This window comes from Dromiciops gliroides, chromosome 1 (assembly GCF_019393635.1).
Source record: "Dromiciops gliroides isolate mDroGli1 chromosome 1, mDroGli1.pri, whole genome shotgun sequence".
NCBI classification, from domain to species: domain Eukaryota; kingdom Metazoa; phylum Chordata; class Mammalia; order Microbiotheria; family Microbiotheriidae; genus Dromiciops; species Dromiciops gliroides.
In genome coordinates this window covers 750438089-750454315 of record NC_057861.1, presented here as the reverse complement: position 1 = coordinate 750454315, position 16227 = coordinate 750438089, and the positions used below count along the sequence as shown (strand labels likewise).

The 16227-nt window shown below is 41.7% G+C and overlaps 1 protein-coding gene across 10 annotated transcripts in view; it reads right to left on the bottom strand.

Annotated features, from left to right (window-relative positions):
* ERC2 (ELKS/RAB6-interacting/CAST family member 2) overlaps window positions 1-16227 on the bottom strand; it is a 1007143-nt gene that overhangs the window by 715777 nt on the left and 275139 nt on the right. For all 10 annotated transcript variants that reach the window (XM_043976675.1, XM_043976679.1, XM_043976684.1 and 7 more), the window contains one exon: window positions 1186-1341. In XM_043976675.1, the coding sequence (XP_043832610.1) occupies window positions 1186-1341 (156 nt within the window). The remainder of the gene's footprint in view (window positions 1-1185; window positions 1342-16227) is intronic.

The window sequence follows — 16227 nt, the reverse complement described above, 5'->3', positions numbered from 1 at the left end:
ATAAAAGAGAGTCAAGAGGAAAGAACCAAGAAAACTGGGTGGACCTTCCAATGTCAATTGGTGACTAATCCATAACTTGGGATCTTAGAGTTGCCTAAGGCATTAAAAGATTATGTGACTTGCCCAGGGTCACACAGCCAGGATGTTCCAGTAGCAAAACTTGAACCCAGGTCTTCCTGACTTTGAGGCCAAGTTGGTATCCAACATGTACATATTATATGGGCATGTGTATATGTACACACACACACACACACACACACACACACACACACATACACATATAAATATGCTACATATTATAATGCTTACAACACTTTGTAAATACTGGTTATAATTATTATGTCACATTACTTATGGAAACATTTGTTGCTGTTCAGTCATTTCAGTCATGTCAGACTCTCTGTGACTCCAATTGGAGGCAAAGATGCTGAAGGGGTTTGCCATTTCCTTCTCATCTTCCAGATGAGGAAACTGAGGCAAACAGGGTTAAGTGAGTTGTCCAGGGTCATACAGTTAGTATCTGAAGCTGGATTTGAATTCAGGTCTTCCTGATTCCAGGCCCAGTGCTCTAACCACTGAGCAACCTTGCAGCCAGATAGAAACATAAGGGAACTAACAATTAAAAGCATGACACTCATAAAGTAGAAATTAAAATATTTCCCTCCAGTGACTTGAAATCTAAGCCTCGGGGCAGCTAGGTGGCGCAATGGATAAAGCACTGGCCTTGAATTCAGAAGCTCCTGAGTTCAAATCCAGCCTCAGATACTTGACACTTACTAGCTGTGTGACCCTGGGCAAGTCACTTAACCCCCATTGCCTCAACAACAAAAAAAAAGAAATCTAAGCCTCTGTGTTGCTCATGCCCTCTAAATGTTTCAGAAGAATCATAAAACCATAGATCTGGAGCTGGAAAATGCCTCAGAGCCCCCTCCCCTTCATTTTACATTTGAGGAAACCAACGCCCACAAGGTTGAGGTCATTGCCCACATGGAGGTGGGATTTGAACCCAGATACTCTGCCCACTGAGCCAGCAGATGCCCCACTCACTACTTAGTGGCCACTGAACTCTACAAATGACCATCAATGTGGGAACCTCACTTTTCAAAGTCCCCACCCCACTTTCCTGGGTGGTTCAGCCCCCCCCCCCCAGGGCAGGAACCACAGGCCCCCAGCCTCAGAGCTTACCTTGTTCTTCATGAACTTGGAATGGCTCTTGTAAACCTCCACTTGCTTGATCTCTTCTTCACGCTCCTCCGTGTTCAGGACCCCATTGGCTTTGAGCATCTGGATCTCATCCTCCAGGTCCCGGATGTTCCGCTCCAGTGAAGCGATCTTTGTGTCCTGTTAGTGAAAACGGAGAGAAACACTATGTTCAGCAGACCCCAAATAGGATGGATTCTTGGAACACAAGCATATTATAAATAGAGACCTGAAAGCAGAATTAGGATATATATTAGTCAGTTAAAAAAAATTAAATACATTACATTCCAGGTACTGTGTTAAGCCATGAGGACACAAAGAAAGGGGGATGGGGAGGAGCAATATTAGAATATACCTATGTGAGCAAAGAGACCTATAGAGGTACACACATCTCTACACAGAAATATTTTAATATATCTATATTAGACTTAGTCCTCTAATAGATATGCTAACCTAATATTGCTATGTCACAATATGTTCCTCCATAAAGATTTATATCTGTATATTAGAATATCTATATTCTATATAGAATATCTATATTAGAAGAGACAGCTACATGGAGATTTGAATATCTTTCTATATATTCACACATACCATGTATATATGTGCATGCATATGTATGTATGTATTATATATATAAACATTCTACATACAAACATACACACACACCTATATACATGCACATATGGCAGATAGGTGGCTCAGGATATAGAATTCTGGACTTGGAGTTAGGAAGACCTGAGCTGATGAACCTGGGTGGGTGAATCTAGGCAAGTCATAACATCTGTTTGCCTCAGTTTCCACATCTGTAAATTAAGGATAATAATAGCACCTACCTCCCAGGGTTGTGAGGCTCAAATGAGATACTATTTATAATTTGTTGTTGTTACTGAATCATTTCAATGTCTGACCCTTCATGATCCCATTTGGAGTTTTCTTGGCAAAGATACTGGCATGGTTTGCCGTTTTCTTCTCCAGCTTATTTTACGGATTAGGAAACTGAGGCAAACAGAGTGAAGTGACTTGTTCATGGTCACCCAGCTAATATTTGAGTCTAGATTTGAACTCAAGAAGATAAGTCTTCCTGTAAAGTCTTTTGAAAAATCTTTCAGTGCTCTATGCATGCTATCTGGGATATTTGTTTTTAAAAGGGTCTGTTATATTTTTATGATCATGGAAATGATGAAATTCTAATTAGGCACCGAAATTTGCCTAGACTTGTCATATAGCACTGAGGACCAAATTTACAAAGCAAGTCAAACAGAAATTGTATCTCAGGAAAAGGGGAAAAGATGATGACAACAATGATGGTGACTATTACTGCTGCTGCTGATGGTGGTGGTGGTGATGGTGATGACCACTGTCGTTTATGTGACATTTTATAATTTGCAGAGTGGACTCTCTAAGGATATTACTCCACCTGAACCTCAGAATAAACGCCCTTTTAAGGGAGTTACTCAAGCAGGATTCATTTTCTGCATTTCACAGACAGAGAAACTAACTCACAGAGAATGAGTGTGATTTACTTAAGGATCAAAAGAGCCTGGGTCTAGAACTGGAAGGGAGTTCAGAGGCCAGTTGGCCCAACTATCCTACTTTTACAGATGAAGAAACTGAGGCCCATGGAGGTTATACAACTCTGCCAGGTCACATACATCAGAAACAGGATCTGAAGCCAGGTCCTCTGACCCAGAGTCAGGGTTCTTTCCCCTGTAGAACACTGCTCAATCAGTGCCAGTCAGGATGTGAACAGGGGTGTTCCTGATACCCAAGCCTAGCACTTCACTCACTATCGATACCATACTGCCTGGCAGTATTTATGTCAACAATATTACAATTTGGGATATTGTCCCCAAGTCCATCTTTTAAAGACCACTTGTAAGCATACAACAAATTTCTGTCCACATGACTGAACTGTAGAATGCATGTTTGGAATTTGGCTCTGGAATAGGTTGGTTGAAAATGAAGTCCGTTGATATGGATCAAGATGGCATTTAATAGGCTGATAGAAAAAGGCAAAGCTCAAGAATGAGTCCTGATTAAATGTTACCGATGCTCTAAGAATGGAGACAGTGCAGAGAAGGAGAGAATGTTAGTGGAGGTCAGGAAGCAGGTTTCAAGCTCAGACCAGAGGGGTGGTATTGATCAAGTCATAAAACTGACAGGAGACTCTGACTAACCAAGCTTCTGCTAGAATTCAGTCTCAGCCAAAATCAGAATGAGTTAATATTAATACAACTTCCTTCAATGACCCAATCAATCAAACACAGAATTTATTAAGTGTGCCTTGAATATGTGCCCGGTTTTGTGCATGAAAAAGATGCTTAAGCACCTTCAAAGGAAGCAAGGGATTGTAGGAAACAGAAATAATGAAATATGCATTCAAGGCATGGGGGACGGCCTGTGAAAACAAAGGCAGGAGGTACAAAGTTTTATGTGAAGAACAGCAGATAAACCAGTGTGACTGGAACCTCAAGTGCATGAAGGGAAAAGCTGTGTCATCAGCCTAAAAAAGGAGGATTGTCTAAAGGGTCAACTGTGGTTGCCCAGGTTGCTCATCAACAAAGGATTCAGAAAATCACAACAAAATTCATCTGGAAGAACAAAAGCTCAAGGATATCAAGGAAATCAATGAAAAAAAAAATGTGAAGGGAGGGAGTCTAGCAGTACCAGATCTCAAACTGTACTACAAAGCAGTAATTATCAAAACAATCTGGTACTGGCTGAGAAATAGAGAGGTAGACCATTGGAATAGAATAGGTATGAATTTCACTATAGAAAATCACTATAGTAATCTAGTATATGATAAACCCAAAGATCCAAGCTTTTGGAACAAAAACTCATGTGGCAAAAACTGCTGGGAAAACAGGAAAACAGTATGACAGAAACTAGGCATAGACCAACATCTCACACCATATAAGTCAAAATGGATATACGATTTATACATAAAGGGTGATACCATAAGCAAATTAAAAGAGCATGGAATAGTTTATCTGCCAAATTTATGGACAAGAAGAATTTATGAGCAAAGAAGATATAGAGAGCATTACAAAATATAAAACTAAAAAGCTTTTGCATAAGCAAAACCAATGCAACCAAAATTATAAGGAAAGCAGAAACCGGGAAAGAATTTTTGTAACAAGTATTTCTGATAAAGGCCTCATCTCTCATATATAGAGAGGACTAAGTCAAATTTATAAAAATACAAGTCATTCCCCAATTGATAAGTGGTCAAAGGACATGAATGGGGCAGCTAGGTGGCGTAATGGATAAAGCACAAGCCCTGGATTCAGGAGGACCTGAGTTCAAATCTGGCCTCAGACACTTGACACTAACTAGCTGCGTGACCCTGGGCAAGTCACTTAACCCTCATTGCCCCACAAAAAAAGAAAAAAGAAAGAAAAATGCTCTAAATCACTATTGATCAGAGAAATGCAAATTAAAACAACTCTGAGGTACCACCTCACACCTATCAGAGTGGCAAATATAGCAAAAAAGGAAAATGTTGGATGTTGGAGGGTGTGTGAGAAAACTGGGATGCTAACCCCCTGTTGGTGGAGATGTGAATTGATCTAACCATTCTGGAGAGCAATTTGGAACTATTCCCAAAGGGATATAAAACTGTTCATACCCTTTGATCCAGCAATACTAATGCTAGGTTTATATCCCAAAGATATCCAAAAGAAGAGAAAAAAGACCTATCTGTACAACAATATGTATAGCAGCTCTTTTGTGGTGGCTAAGAATTGGAAATCAAAGGAATGCCCATCAATTGGGGAATGGCTAAACAAGATGTGGGATATAATAGTGATGGAATATTATTGTGCTATAAGAAATGACAAACAGGATGATTTCAGAAAGGCATGAAAAGACTTATATGAAGCAATGTAGAGTGAAGTGAGCAGAACCAGGAGAACATTGTGCATAGTGACAGCAATGTTGTTTGATGAAGAATCATAAATGATTTAACTATTATCAGCAAAGCAATGATCCAAGACAGTTCCAAAGGACTAATGATGAAGCATACTATCCAACTCCAAAGAAAGAATTGATATTGATTGAGCACAGACTGAAGCATGCTGTTTTTCACTTTCTTTCTTTCACTTTTTTCTTTTATTCTAGTCTACTTGTACAAAATGATTAATAGGGCAAAGTTTTACATAACTGCACATGTATAACCTATATCTGATAGTTTACCACCTCAGGGAGGGGGGAGGGAAGGAGAGATAGAATTTGAAACTCAACACGTTAAATAAAAATGTTTATTAAAGAAATAAAAATGAAAAGACAAAGGATTCAGGATATATGTGCATAGAATACAGAAACAAAGACATAGAATCTAAGGTGAATTGGAAAAAAGAACCACAGTCCTCTAGGAAAGAGTATAGGAAGTACGAGGTGGGCCTGGAGAGGAACACTCGGGTCAATAAAAGAATTTTGCTTTTTAGTAATCCTAAAAGGGGATAAGGGGAGAGAGGCCAGGATGAGCACCACAGAAGCGATAAGACCACTGCTGTGAGTGGGTGTTTTGTTCTTCGGTCTTTTCAGTCAGATCCGACTCTTTGTGACCCCATTTGGGGTTTTCTTGGCAAAGACACTGGAGTGGTTTGCCATTTCCTTCTCCAGCTCATCTTACAGATGGGGAACTGAGTGGGTGGGGTGATGCTAATGAACAACAGTGATTATTTTCCTCTGTTTTCAATTGTAAAGAGAATTACCATCTTTTGAATGAGAAAGATGGAACCAAAAAAGTTAACAGGGAGTCAAAACCAGAAATGAGACAGATGTTCAGAGAATACCCACATTTTCCAAAGAGTTCTGTTTCCCAGGACCTGGATCCATTACACCCCAACATTCAGAAAGAACTAGCTGTTATGATTATTGATCTGGGGTTAGGAATCTTTGGAAGATCATAAATAACAGGGCCTGAGCTACAAGATTTAAGGACAAATTTCCTGATTTTCCACAAAGGGATGACAGTAGAGTCTGCCACTGACATGCCACTGACTTTCTTTTCTACTTCCAGAAAAAGTATATAACACATAATTAAAAGTGTGATTTGTGAACATTTCAAAAAGGAAACAGCAATCATTAAAAGCCAGCATGACTTAATCAGGAATACATCATGCCACACAAAGGACACTCTCTTTCTTTAAGCAAGCAACCAGACTGGTCAAATCTAAGAAATAACGACATATTAAACCTGGACTTCCCCAAGTCATTTAATAGACTGCCTCATCCTACCTTTGCTGAAAAGGTAGAGAAATGTGGGGCAGACATCAATACTACCAAGTAGATTAGGAAATGGGAGAATGGCAGACCCAAAGAGTGGTCACTGGCTTTATTGTCATTTGGAGGGATGTCTCTGGTAAAGGGCCCCAGAGATCTAGGTTTGGCCCTGTCTGCTTAACATTTTTATCACCGACTTGGATGAAGGCATGGAAGACATTCTTGCCAAATTTGCAGATGTTATGAAGTGGGAAAAGAGAGCTGTCATGATAGATGAGACTGTCCAAAAAGATCTCTAAAGGCTCAAATGAGAAACAGAATTTAATGAGATGGAAATTATGAGGGATAAATGTAAAGTTCTATAGTTAGTTTAAAAAAATATCAACATTAAATGTTCAGGAAGGGCAGGGTGGATCTGAAGAGCAGCTCAAGTGAAAAAGATCTGAGGATTTCAGTGGACCATAAACTCAACACGAATCCACAGCCAAGAGCAACATGGTATCCAATGAAATTGTTGCTACCCTAGTCCAACATCAAGAGAGGAACACTGTCAGGAAGGAGGCCATCCTTTGTCCTGGTGAGACAACATCTTAAGTAGTTTGTTCTGTTCTAGACATGTTTTAGGAAAGATATTGACAGCTGGAAAAGTTGTCGATCATAATAGTCTTTGTTGACCAAGTACTTGAAGTTTTGCAGAGGATTTTGCATGAATAATCTAATTTGATCTTCACAACACCCTTGTGATATGGGTGTTATTATTTCCCCCATTTTTATCCATGAAGAAACAGTGATTGATGTCGTCAGAGGGTTAGAATGACCTGCTCAGGGTCACATAGCTAATCAGTATCTAAGAATGGATTTGATCTCAGATTATTGTAACTCAAGGTCCATTCCAACCCAGGTGTTTCTCGACACGTTCAGAAGCCAAGTCTACAAACATTTATTAAAGTGCCTACTGTTTATCAGGCACGGCGCTGAGTGCTTCACAACACATTTAGGAGAGGACACCAGGGATGGTGTGAGGGCCACAGTCCATTAAAGAGATCGGAGAGGTTTAGTCCTGGCAGGGGAGGGGAGGACTTCTGAAGGAATTTAAAGTTCTGTGGTGTGGAAGAGAAATCCCATCCGTTCTTCTCTGGTCTAGAGGGCAGAACAAGGATTAAGGGATGACTTCCTTTAAGTCCCAGCTCAATCCTGCCTTCTATAAAAAGCCTTTCCTGACCCTTTTTAATGTGGGCATCTTCCTTCTGTCTGTTGATTCTATTTCTCCATGTCTCACTTAACCCTAGCTGCTCCATTGTCTCCCCCATTAGACTGTGAGTTCCTCAAGGACAAGAACCATCTTTTACTTTTCTTTGTATCCATAACAGCACAGTGTCCAGCATACAACATGTGCTTAATAAATGCATATTAAGCAACTGGATGAAATAGGAGAAAAATAGATTTAGGTTTGACATAAGGAAAAAAGAGCAAAACAGGTTGTCAGGAAGGTAGGGTATTCCCAAACAATGGATGCCTTCTTCCAAAGCCTGTCTCTTCCAAAGTGACCCTTTTTAGTGATAGAGACACGAATCTTGCTCAGTCCCAGGTTGGTGGAGATGGTCCTGGAGGTTCCTACTAACTCTGATATTCAGTGAATGACTAGATAGAACTTTATTGGGAATGAGAACAGCATAAATTAAACAGGACAGAGCTTTGAAAAACAGCATTTAAAAGTATCTGCCTAAAGCCAAACGTATTCATCTTACACAATGAAGACAAACCAGAAACTTTCTCCATAAATATAGGAGGAAAGCCAGGATGTTGACTCTCCACACTGTTCTTGGATACCATTCTGGAAATGCTTGTAATAGCAGTAGAACAGGAGTAAGAAATTAAAGAGATGAAAAAGAGGCAAAAATATCCCTATTTGCCAATGACATTTTGGTTTACTTAGAAAAACCTAGGGAATCTTCAAAGAAACTAGCTGAGAGAAGCAGTAGCTTCAACAAGGTTGTGCCCACAAGATAAACTTCCCCAGATACACAGCATTTCTATATGATAACCACAAAACCTAAGAAGCAATTGCAGACATAGAATGGCCTCTAAGGTCCCTTGTAGCTCTAAGTCTCTGTTCTTACAACCACCAAAGAAAGAAGTTATTATTGTCCCCACTGTCCAGATAAGAAAACTGAGGCTCCGAGAAGTAAACTGAGTTATACAAGGTCCTGTATCCGGAAAGTGTTTGAATCCAGATCTCCTAATTCCAAGAGCAGCACAGTGATGCCAAATAACAAGTCCTCTCCCACATAACCTCGGAGATACATTTCATGCTGTTGGGTTCAACCAATCCATCAACAAACATTTATTAAGCACCAACTCTGTGCCAGACCCTGTGCTAAGTGCTTGGGATGCAAAAAAGAGGCAAAAGACAGTCTCTGCCCTCAAGGTGCTTACAGTCTAAGACAGAGTCAACTTGTAACTGAGTCCATACAACCTATAGGGAGGGTCGATGGCAAGCCCTCTCAGAGGGTCATGTACCAAGTGAGGCTTCTTGCAGAAGTGGGGGATGTCAGCTAGTTTTGGAAGGAAACCTGCGAAACTACTGGGGGAAGATGAGGAGGACGAGAATTTCAGGCTTGAGGAACAAGCCAGTGAAAAGGCATGGAGTGGCTACAGGGTGAGTCTTATACAGGGAACAGTAAGGAGATTGGTACTGCAGACTTAAAGCATTTATGAAAGGGAATAAAGCATAAAAACACAAAAGCAGGAAGAAGTCAAGCTTTGAAGAGCCTTCAAGGCCAAACCAAGGATTCTATATTTGATCCCAAACATAATGGGGAGTTACTAGGATTTATTGAGTGGGGTGGGGGGGGGTGGAGGGAGTGACATGGCTGACCCTTTCTTTGAGATAATCATTTTGGCAGCTAGTGAATGATGGGCCAGAGTAAAAAGAGGCCACCAATGGGTTGCTGTATTGTCTAGGCCTGAGGAGGTGGTGGGGGCAGTATCAGAGGAGAAGAGACCAAGGTATACAAGACGTTGTAAAGGTAGAAATAATATTTGGCAACAGATTGGGTATGTGGTGCTAGGGCGAATCAGTAATGGAGGATGACACTGTGATAGTGAGCCTAATTGACTAGGAAGATAGTGGTATCCTTAATGGCCATGGATGAGAAGAAAGGGGGATGGGGAAGGGGGCAGCAATGAGTTCTGTTTGGGGCATGTTGAGTTGAGAGGCCTATGCCTTCCAGTTGGACATGTCCAAATGATAGTTGGTCATGTAGGCCTGGAGCCCAGGAGAGAGAGTAGGGTTGGATCTAGAGATCTGGGAATCATCTTCCCAACTGTGTGGGAGCTGAAGAGATGGTCTCTATCACCACACAAGTGTGGTGCCTACTATATGCCAGGCACAGGCGTGGGCACTGAAGAACTAACATTCTACCAAGGCAAAAATAGCATGCACAAGACAAATAAATACAAAACCTACACCAAATAATTCCATAGTGGGTTGGGAAGTAGGAGCATTAGAAATTGGGGAGACCAGGAAAAGCCTCATGTTGGAGTTGTGAATTCTGCTTACCAATACACCTGTTCCTGAGATACACAGGTCAAGTATTCAGGAGTGAAAGTCACTGTGCAAAGGCCACCTTTTCAGCAGTTTGGCAAAAGGGGGTTGTTTCAATGGGGACATAAGAAGGGACCCCAAACCCCCCACTTTTCCTAAGCTCAGTCTCAGGGCACTTGAACCCTCATTATGAATCTGAGGTGACACCAAATGCTTTTGTTAACTTTGTTAAAATGTGACCACAGGTCCTTCACATAACTGTGCCTTTTCTGCATCTTCAATTTGTCACCAATGGGTGTAGAAACAGTTGGCTTATGATGTCTGGCTGTTATGAACTTGACTTTGTACCAGCATATGAGGCGTCAGTAGCAATTAAAGAAAATGTCATCTTTGAAAGGAGTTACCAAGAACTTTTCACCAGACTACAGAGAATCCTATAGGATCAAAGAAATCCCAAAACAGATTGAAAGTTAAGTCCCCCCTCAAAAAAAAAAAGGGGGGGAGGAAGAAAAAGAAGGTTAAGTCCCATAATTTAGTGAAGATTCACTAGCTTCACCAGCCTTGTCCCATTGGAAGCTGAACTCTACTAAGGAGTAAAAAGCCAATTTGTGAGATGGTTTTGGAACAAGGGCAATTTTCCTAAACTAATGATCATCCTTTTCATTTTTATTCAGCCACAGGTGTTCTGCATTATCTTGAACTAGAAGGAGGAGGAATGGGTATTGTAAGAGACACTTCAGGAGGGATATGCTTTCTCAGTAATAATCCTGTCCCCATTTAGAAAGACTGCTTCAAAGGAAGCAGAAATCGACCCTGGCAATTTACAGGAAGTCTTGTGCCCAGTAGGAAAGAAATGTGAGAAAGTTATTTCAGTTCCCTCCCAGAGTGGGAGATAAAGAAGACAAAGGGGATCTCAAGTTCAAAAGGACAATGACCTTTGTACCTGGACAAAGGGGGAGATGGTCAGGAAAGCCAAGCAGTGGTGATGGAATGGAGCTCCTGAAATGGGATGCAAACAAAATGGTGGCCATTGCAAGTGGTTCTCTTAACCATCTCATTTTGAGGTATTAAGAAGGAGGAATTTCTTTTTAGCCACCAAAGACATTAAGATGAGAGGAATTGCTAAAATATTGCTATGTTAGATAATACAGGGTATTCCAAAAGTCTTAGATCCATTAAAGTTTTAAATGACACTCAAGCTTTGGGGACACTCTGTACACTAGTCCCCGTGCCTGCTATTCATCTCCTCCTCCATCCCATAAGCTCTGCAAGATCTGCGTACAGACTGCCACTCAGAATGACTTTGGAGAGCCTCTTCTCCCTGCTGGGGCGCCACTCCTTTTCCTTCTGAACATCAAACATGATAGTCCTGTTAAGCAACTGAGAAACAGATTTTGTTCCTCTCTAGGAACAGCAGAACACTGTGGGGGAAGGAGGGAGGGAGGGAGTAGGCGGGAATCAGAAAGGCAACACAATTGAGTCATCCTCTGTGACAGTTGGGCTATCGCTGGGTGCTACTGTGTACTCTCCTTCCACACATACTAAGAAGTGATCAGTAATCCATTAGGAAAGATGAATGCCAATATCTTTTCTTTCCATTTTAACAAAGGGCCCTCCAAGTGCCCACCAACAACTTCCCCAGAGCTTGGTGTGCCCTATGCTTTGGTCCAGTGACATGGCGGAAGAAGAACAACCCAAAAAGGGTCAACTTAGTCTAAAGAAGACATGATCCAATGGGAAGGAAATGTCCCTGCATAATTATATTACCCTCTATTTAGAATAAAACATGAAACTATTATTACTGGACACCACAAAGGCTCTGGTCGGCTTCCCTTTTAAAATCTCTCTTGCTGGTGACGGGAGTAGAACTTTCCAAACCTACAACCTTTGGCCATGTAGAGCCGGGCTGTCTCTGGAAGGATTTATTGTGTGGGGCTAACCACTGTTCTAAGGGGCCAAGTTAATCACTAGAGGCAGAAGGAAAGGTTTGGCATGAAATACGTTAGAAAAACAGAGCTCATGGCTCATCGTCACTGGTGGGGAGTTGGTTTGAAATTTTTGCTTTTAATCATCAGACCTTGAAAAGATGATGAACTGTAGCATAAGAAGGTACAAAATGGCAGTTTATAAAGAGAAAGAACTCAAATTTTTTGTGTGGATGAAAAATCCCAAATACTGAAGGAGATCAAATTATGATTTAACTGAGAGAGTTAAAAGATACTTTTTTTCTACATTGTACATGTATTGGTGACTTTTCCATTGGTGAGCATTCCATTTTGTGAAGGGGCCAGGCCCACCAGCCTTCATTCCTTTCCAGGCCTTATTCCTGATTTTCTGGACTTTAGCACTGAGGAGCTTCCCTCCTCTCCACCCTTTTAAAAAATTCATTCATTCATTCATTCATTCATTCATTCATTCATTCATTCATTTAGGTGGGGCAATGAGGGTTGAGTGACTTGCCCAGGGTCACACAGCTAGTAAGTGTCAAGTGTCTGAGGCCAGATTTAAACTCAAGTCCTCCTGAATCCAGGGCCAGTGCTTTATCCACTGTGCCACCTAGCTGCCCCCACCCACCCCTCTTTTCTACTTCCTATTATGAACTACTTACTATTAAAATGCAAGCTCCTTGCAGGCAGGCACTGTGTTTTGGCTTGTATTTGTATCACCAGCAACTAGTACAGTGCCTGGCACATAGTTAAGTGTTTAATAAATATTTTTTTTTCCTTCCTGCTATGGAAAAAAAGAAACTGGAAGCTGTGAAATTATAATGATCAGCTTAGCCCCAAAGAGGAGATAGGATCAGGTACCTCCCCCTGCTTCTCTGCAGAGGTGGGGGGGTGGGAGGTGCAGAACACTATGTACTGCCAGACTTTTTCTATATATTGGTTAGTTTGGGGATTTTTCCCCCTCTCCTTTTTAATTCTTTGCTCCAAGGGATGGCTTAACAAGAGGAGGAGGGAAGTAAAATACACTGGAAAACATAGTTCATATTAAAACCAAAGCTATAAATAAAATTGTATTTTAAAAATAGTAAATTTGGGGCCAGCTGGGTGGCGCAATGGATAGAGCACTGGCCCTGGATTCAGGAGGACCTGAGTTCAGATCCGGCCTCAGACACTTGACACTTACTGGCTGTGTGACCCTGGACAAGTCACTTGACCCCAATTGCCTCACCAAAAAAAAAAAAAATAGTAAATTTGCCACTAAAATCAAACTGTGATGTGATGCAGTAAAAGAGACAAATAGGGATCAAAGTAATTAAAGGAACACAGAGAGATGTGCAGAAGTGAGGGGCTATGTGTTTGCAACATGTTGTATAACTATACTTTTTTAGCTGTTGCTTAGTTTTGCTGAACGTTTTTTTCCGGGGGAATTTGGGTGATAGAAAAACAAAAGAGAAAAACAGACAGATAGATACAAAAGTTTAAAAGAGAAGTACAAAATCAGAAGGAAGGAAGGAAGGAAGGAAGGAAGGAAGGAAGGAAGGAAGGAAGGAAGGAAGGAAGGAAGGAAGGAAGGAAGGAAGGAAGGAAGGAAGGAAGGAAGGAAGGAAGGAAGGAAGGGAGGAAGGGAGGAAGGGAGGAAGGGAGGGAGGGAGGGAGGGAGGGAGGGAGGGAAGGAAGAAGATAGAGGGAGAGAGAGATCAACAGTATCATATGATGAGGAACATGAAGACCGAAGGAGAAGAACACATAGATAGATAAAAGCTATCAGCAACCTCAAAGAAATTCCCCAAATTCCAGCTCCATAAATTGTTTCCTTAAGGTATAAAGCAAACTCTCAAGGGTCCACACATTTATGGAAGCAAATGATGGAACAGTAGGTGCAAAAGGATTTCTATTTGGCTGAAGGGCACACTGTGTTCTAGTTCTATTCCTTTTAAACATACTAATTATGTTTTATTTAAGAAAAAAATGGTCTCTTTTCCCCTGCCAAGTCCGCACAGCACAGCGAAATGAGACATGGGCTTGGAGTATTGGAAGACCTGGGTTCAGCTCTCACTTCTGATACTTACTAGTTGGGGAAAAACCAGTATAATGATAACAATAACACCAATCATAAAAGATAATACTGTCACATATGTATATAGTCCTGTAAGATTTGTAAATCACTATATGTATGTGTATGCATACACATATGTATATGTATGCATCACTATATGTATGTATATATGTATGTGTCTACATATGTGTGTAGACATTCATGCATGTGAATAGACATATACCTGTAAATACTCCTGTCTACACATATGCACACATACGTATATTGAACGATTTGATTTCATCTTCACAGGAACCCTAGTGGGTAAACACCATTATTTTCCCCACTTAACAGAATAGGCAAAGGAGAGAAGAGACTTTCTCCAAGTCACCCACAGCTGGTAAGAGTCTCAGGCAGGATGGGAACTCAAATCTTCTCATTTCTAAGACCCTGGCACAATCTCCACACTCTGCTCCTGCTCTTGCTCTTGTTCCTGCTCCTTCCCACGGCCCTTGATCTCCAGGTGTCAAAAGTAATTCCCTAAGACCTATCTGGGAAATCATAGAAGGTTTACAATCTACATTAATAGGGAGAATTCTCATGCTGAATTCCCCATGATGACAAAGTCTCTACTGCCTCAATTGCATTTCCCAAATACTTATAAGAGCTGCCTGGGGTATGTGAAATATTAGGGTCTGATGTGAGGCTGGGCAGAGATTTTATAATTGTCTCAGAAGTCCACAAAGGAGAGACTCCCATGGATACCTGGGAAAGGAAAACACAATGACCATTTCTGTAGGCTAGCTACCATGGATGAAATGATGGGGTAGCTAATCCAAAAGGGACCGCATCTTCACAGTCCTTGGGGGAAGGGTTCCCGCCACCTAGAAGTCATGCTATTTTTGTGCTTCCTTCCATCTCTGAAGATGAGAGAGCAAGGCAGGGATGGCCATGAAGAGGGAGAGGGGAAGGACTGAGTCACCCAAACAGCTTCCAGATGAGAAAGCAGTCATCAGTTGGGTCTCACTCCACCCTCCTGAGGGATGACTTGCAATCTCCACCCCCCCTCCCCATCTCTGAGTCTAGGGAGCAGCTGGAATTTAGCCTTAGCACCAGTTGTCATTCAGTGGCGTTGGGGAATGGGGGGAAGGGAATAAGAAAAGATGAGAATCTGAAACCAGCATTTTCTACGAAAATGTTAAGTGAAGAATCCTCCTACCTGGTAATTCCCCTTTTCTTTGCTATTTCCAGAGCTCTTTTTCTTGGACACTTCCCCAACCTTTTATTAATTTGGTCCAGACCTACAATTTCACCAATGTGGAGAACTCCCAATAGAGACACGAACAGGGAGGCACCTCCTCTGTGTCTTGGTGTCTTACAGAGTTCCCCAGGACACAGAAGTGACACTGCTTCTCCAAAGTTATGGTCTAGTATATACCAAAGGCAAGTCCTGAACCCTGGTCTTCCTTTCTCCAAAGCCAATCCTCTGCCTCTGACTGATTCTTTTTCTGACACAGAAAAAGCACCTGTGTTCGAAACGAGTTTGGCCCACAAAAGTTGACGCAGGAGCCTCATGAGTCCAAGCAGGACCAAATCAATGGGGCAGCAGGCAGACGGATGAGAAACTCAATGATTTTCCATCTAGGGCACATGACTGAGCATTATCATGATGGAAACTTAGAGAGGGAAGTTGACATTAGCCTTGTGGTTGACTCCCCAACACTGCTGGCTCCCCTGCTAGCCAGCAAGGAAATTGCAGTCCCCGAGTAAACTGCCAGGACTAGGTCATCTGAAGCAATGAGTGAAAAGAGAGTGGCCTCTCTTCAGTACCCACCCCGGGAGTAATGGCTAAGGCCGAAGAAGCAAAAATAAGAAACCAACATTTTAGCAGCCACCTTCTCTCCAGCAAATAGCTCGGCTTGTTGCCTAGGCATCAATAAGCATCTTAGGCAATGGGCTAACCCTGAATTATAACCAGCTTTTGTCATCCCCATGGAAAGAAGCAGAAGTATACATACAAATCACTCTTTTAAAGACAAATTCTAGTCACAGGTTGGAGACCCAAAGACACCATGCTATGACTGAGGTGGCAGGAGACCCTCGGGTACCACTAGGCTACCAGCGCTAGTCAAAAGCTGATGCTCTGGGGTGGGATGGGGGGGTGGGGTATATAGAGCTCAGCTGGAGGAGCCAGCAGAAGTGCTCCAGTGGATAGCTTCCCCTTTAACTAATCATTCTTGTCAACCAGTTACTAAGCTCAATTGTTTCTG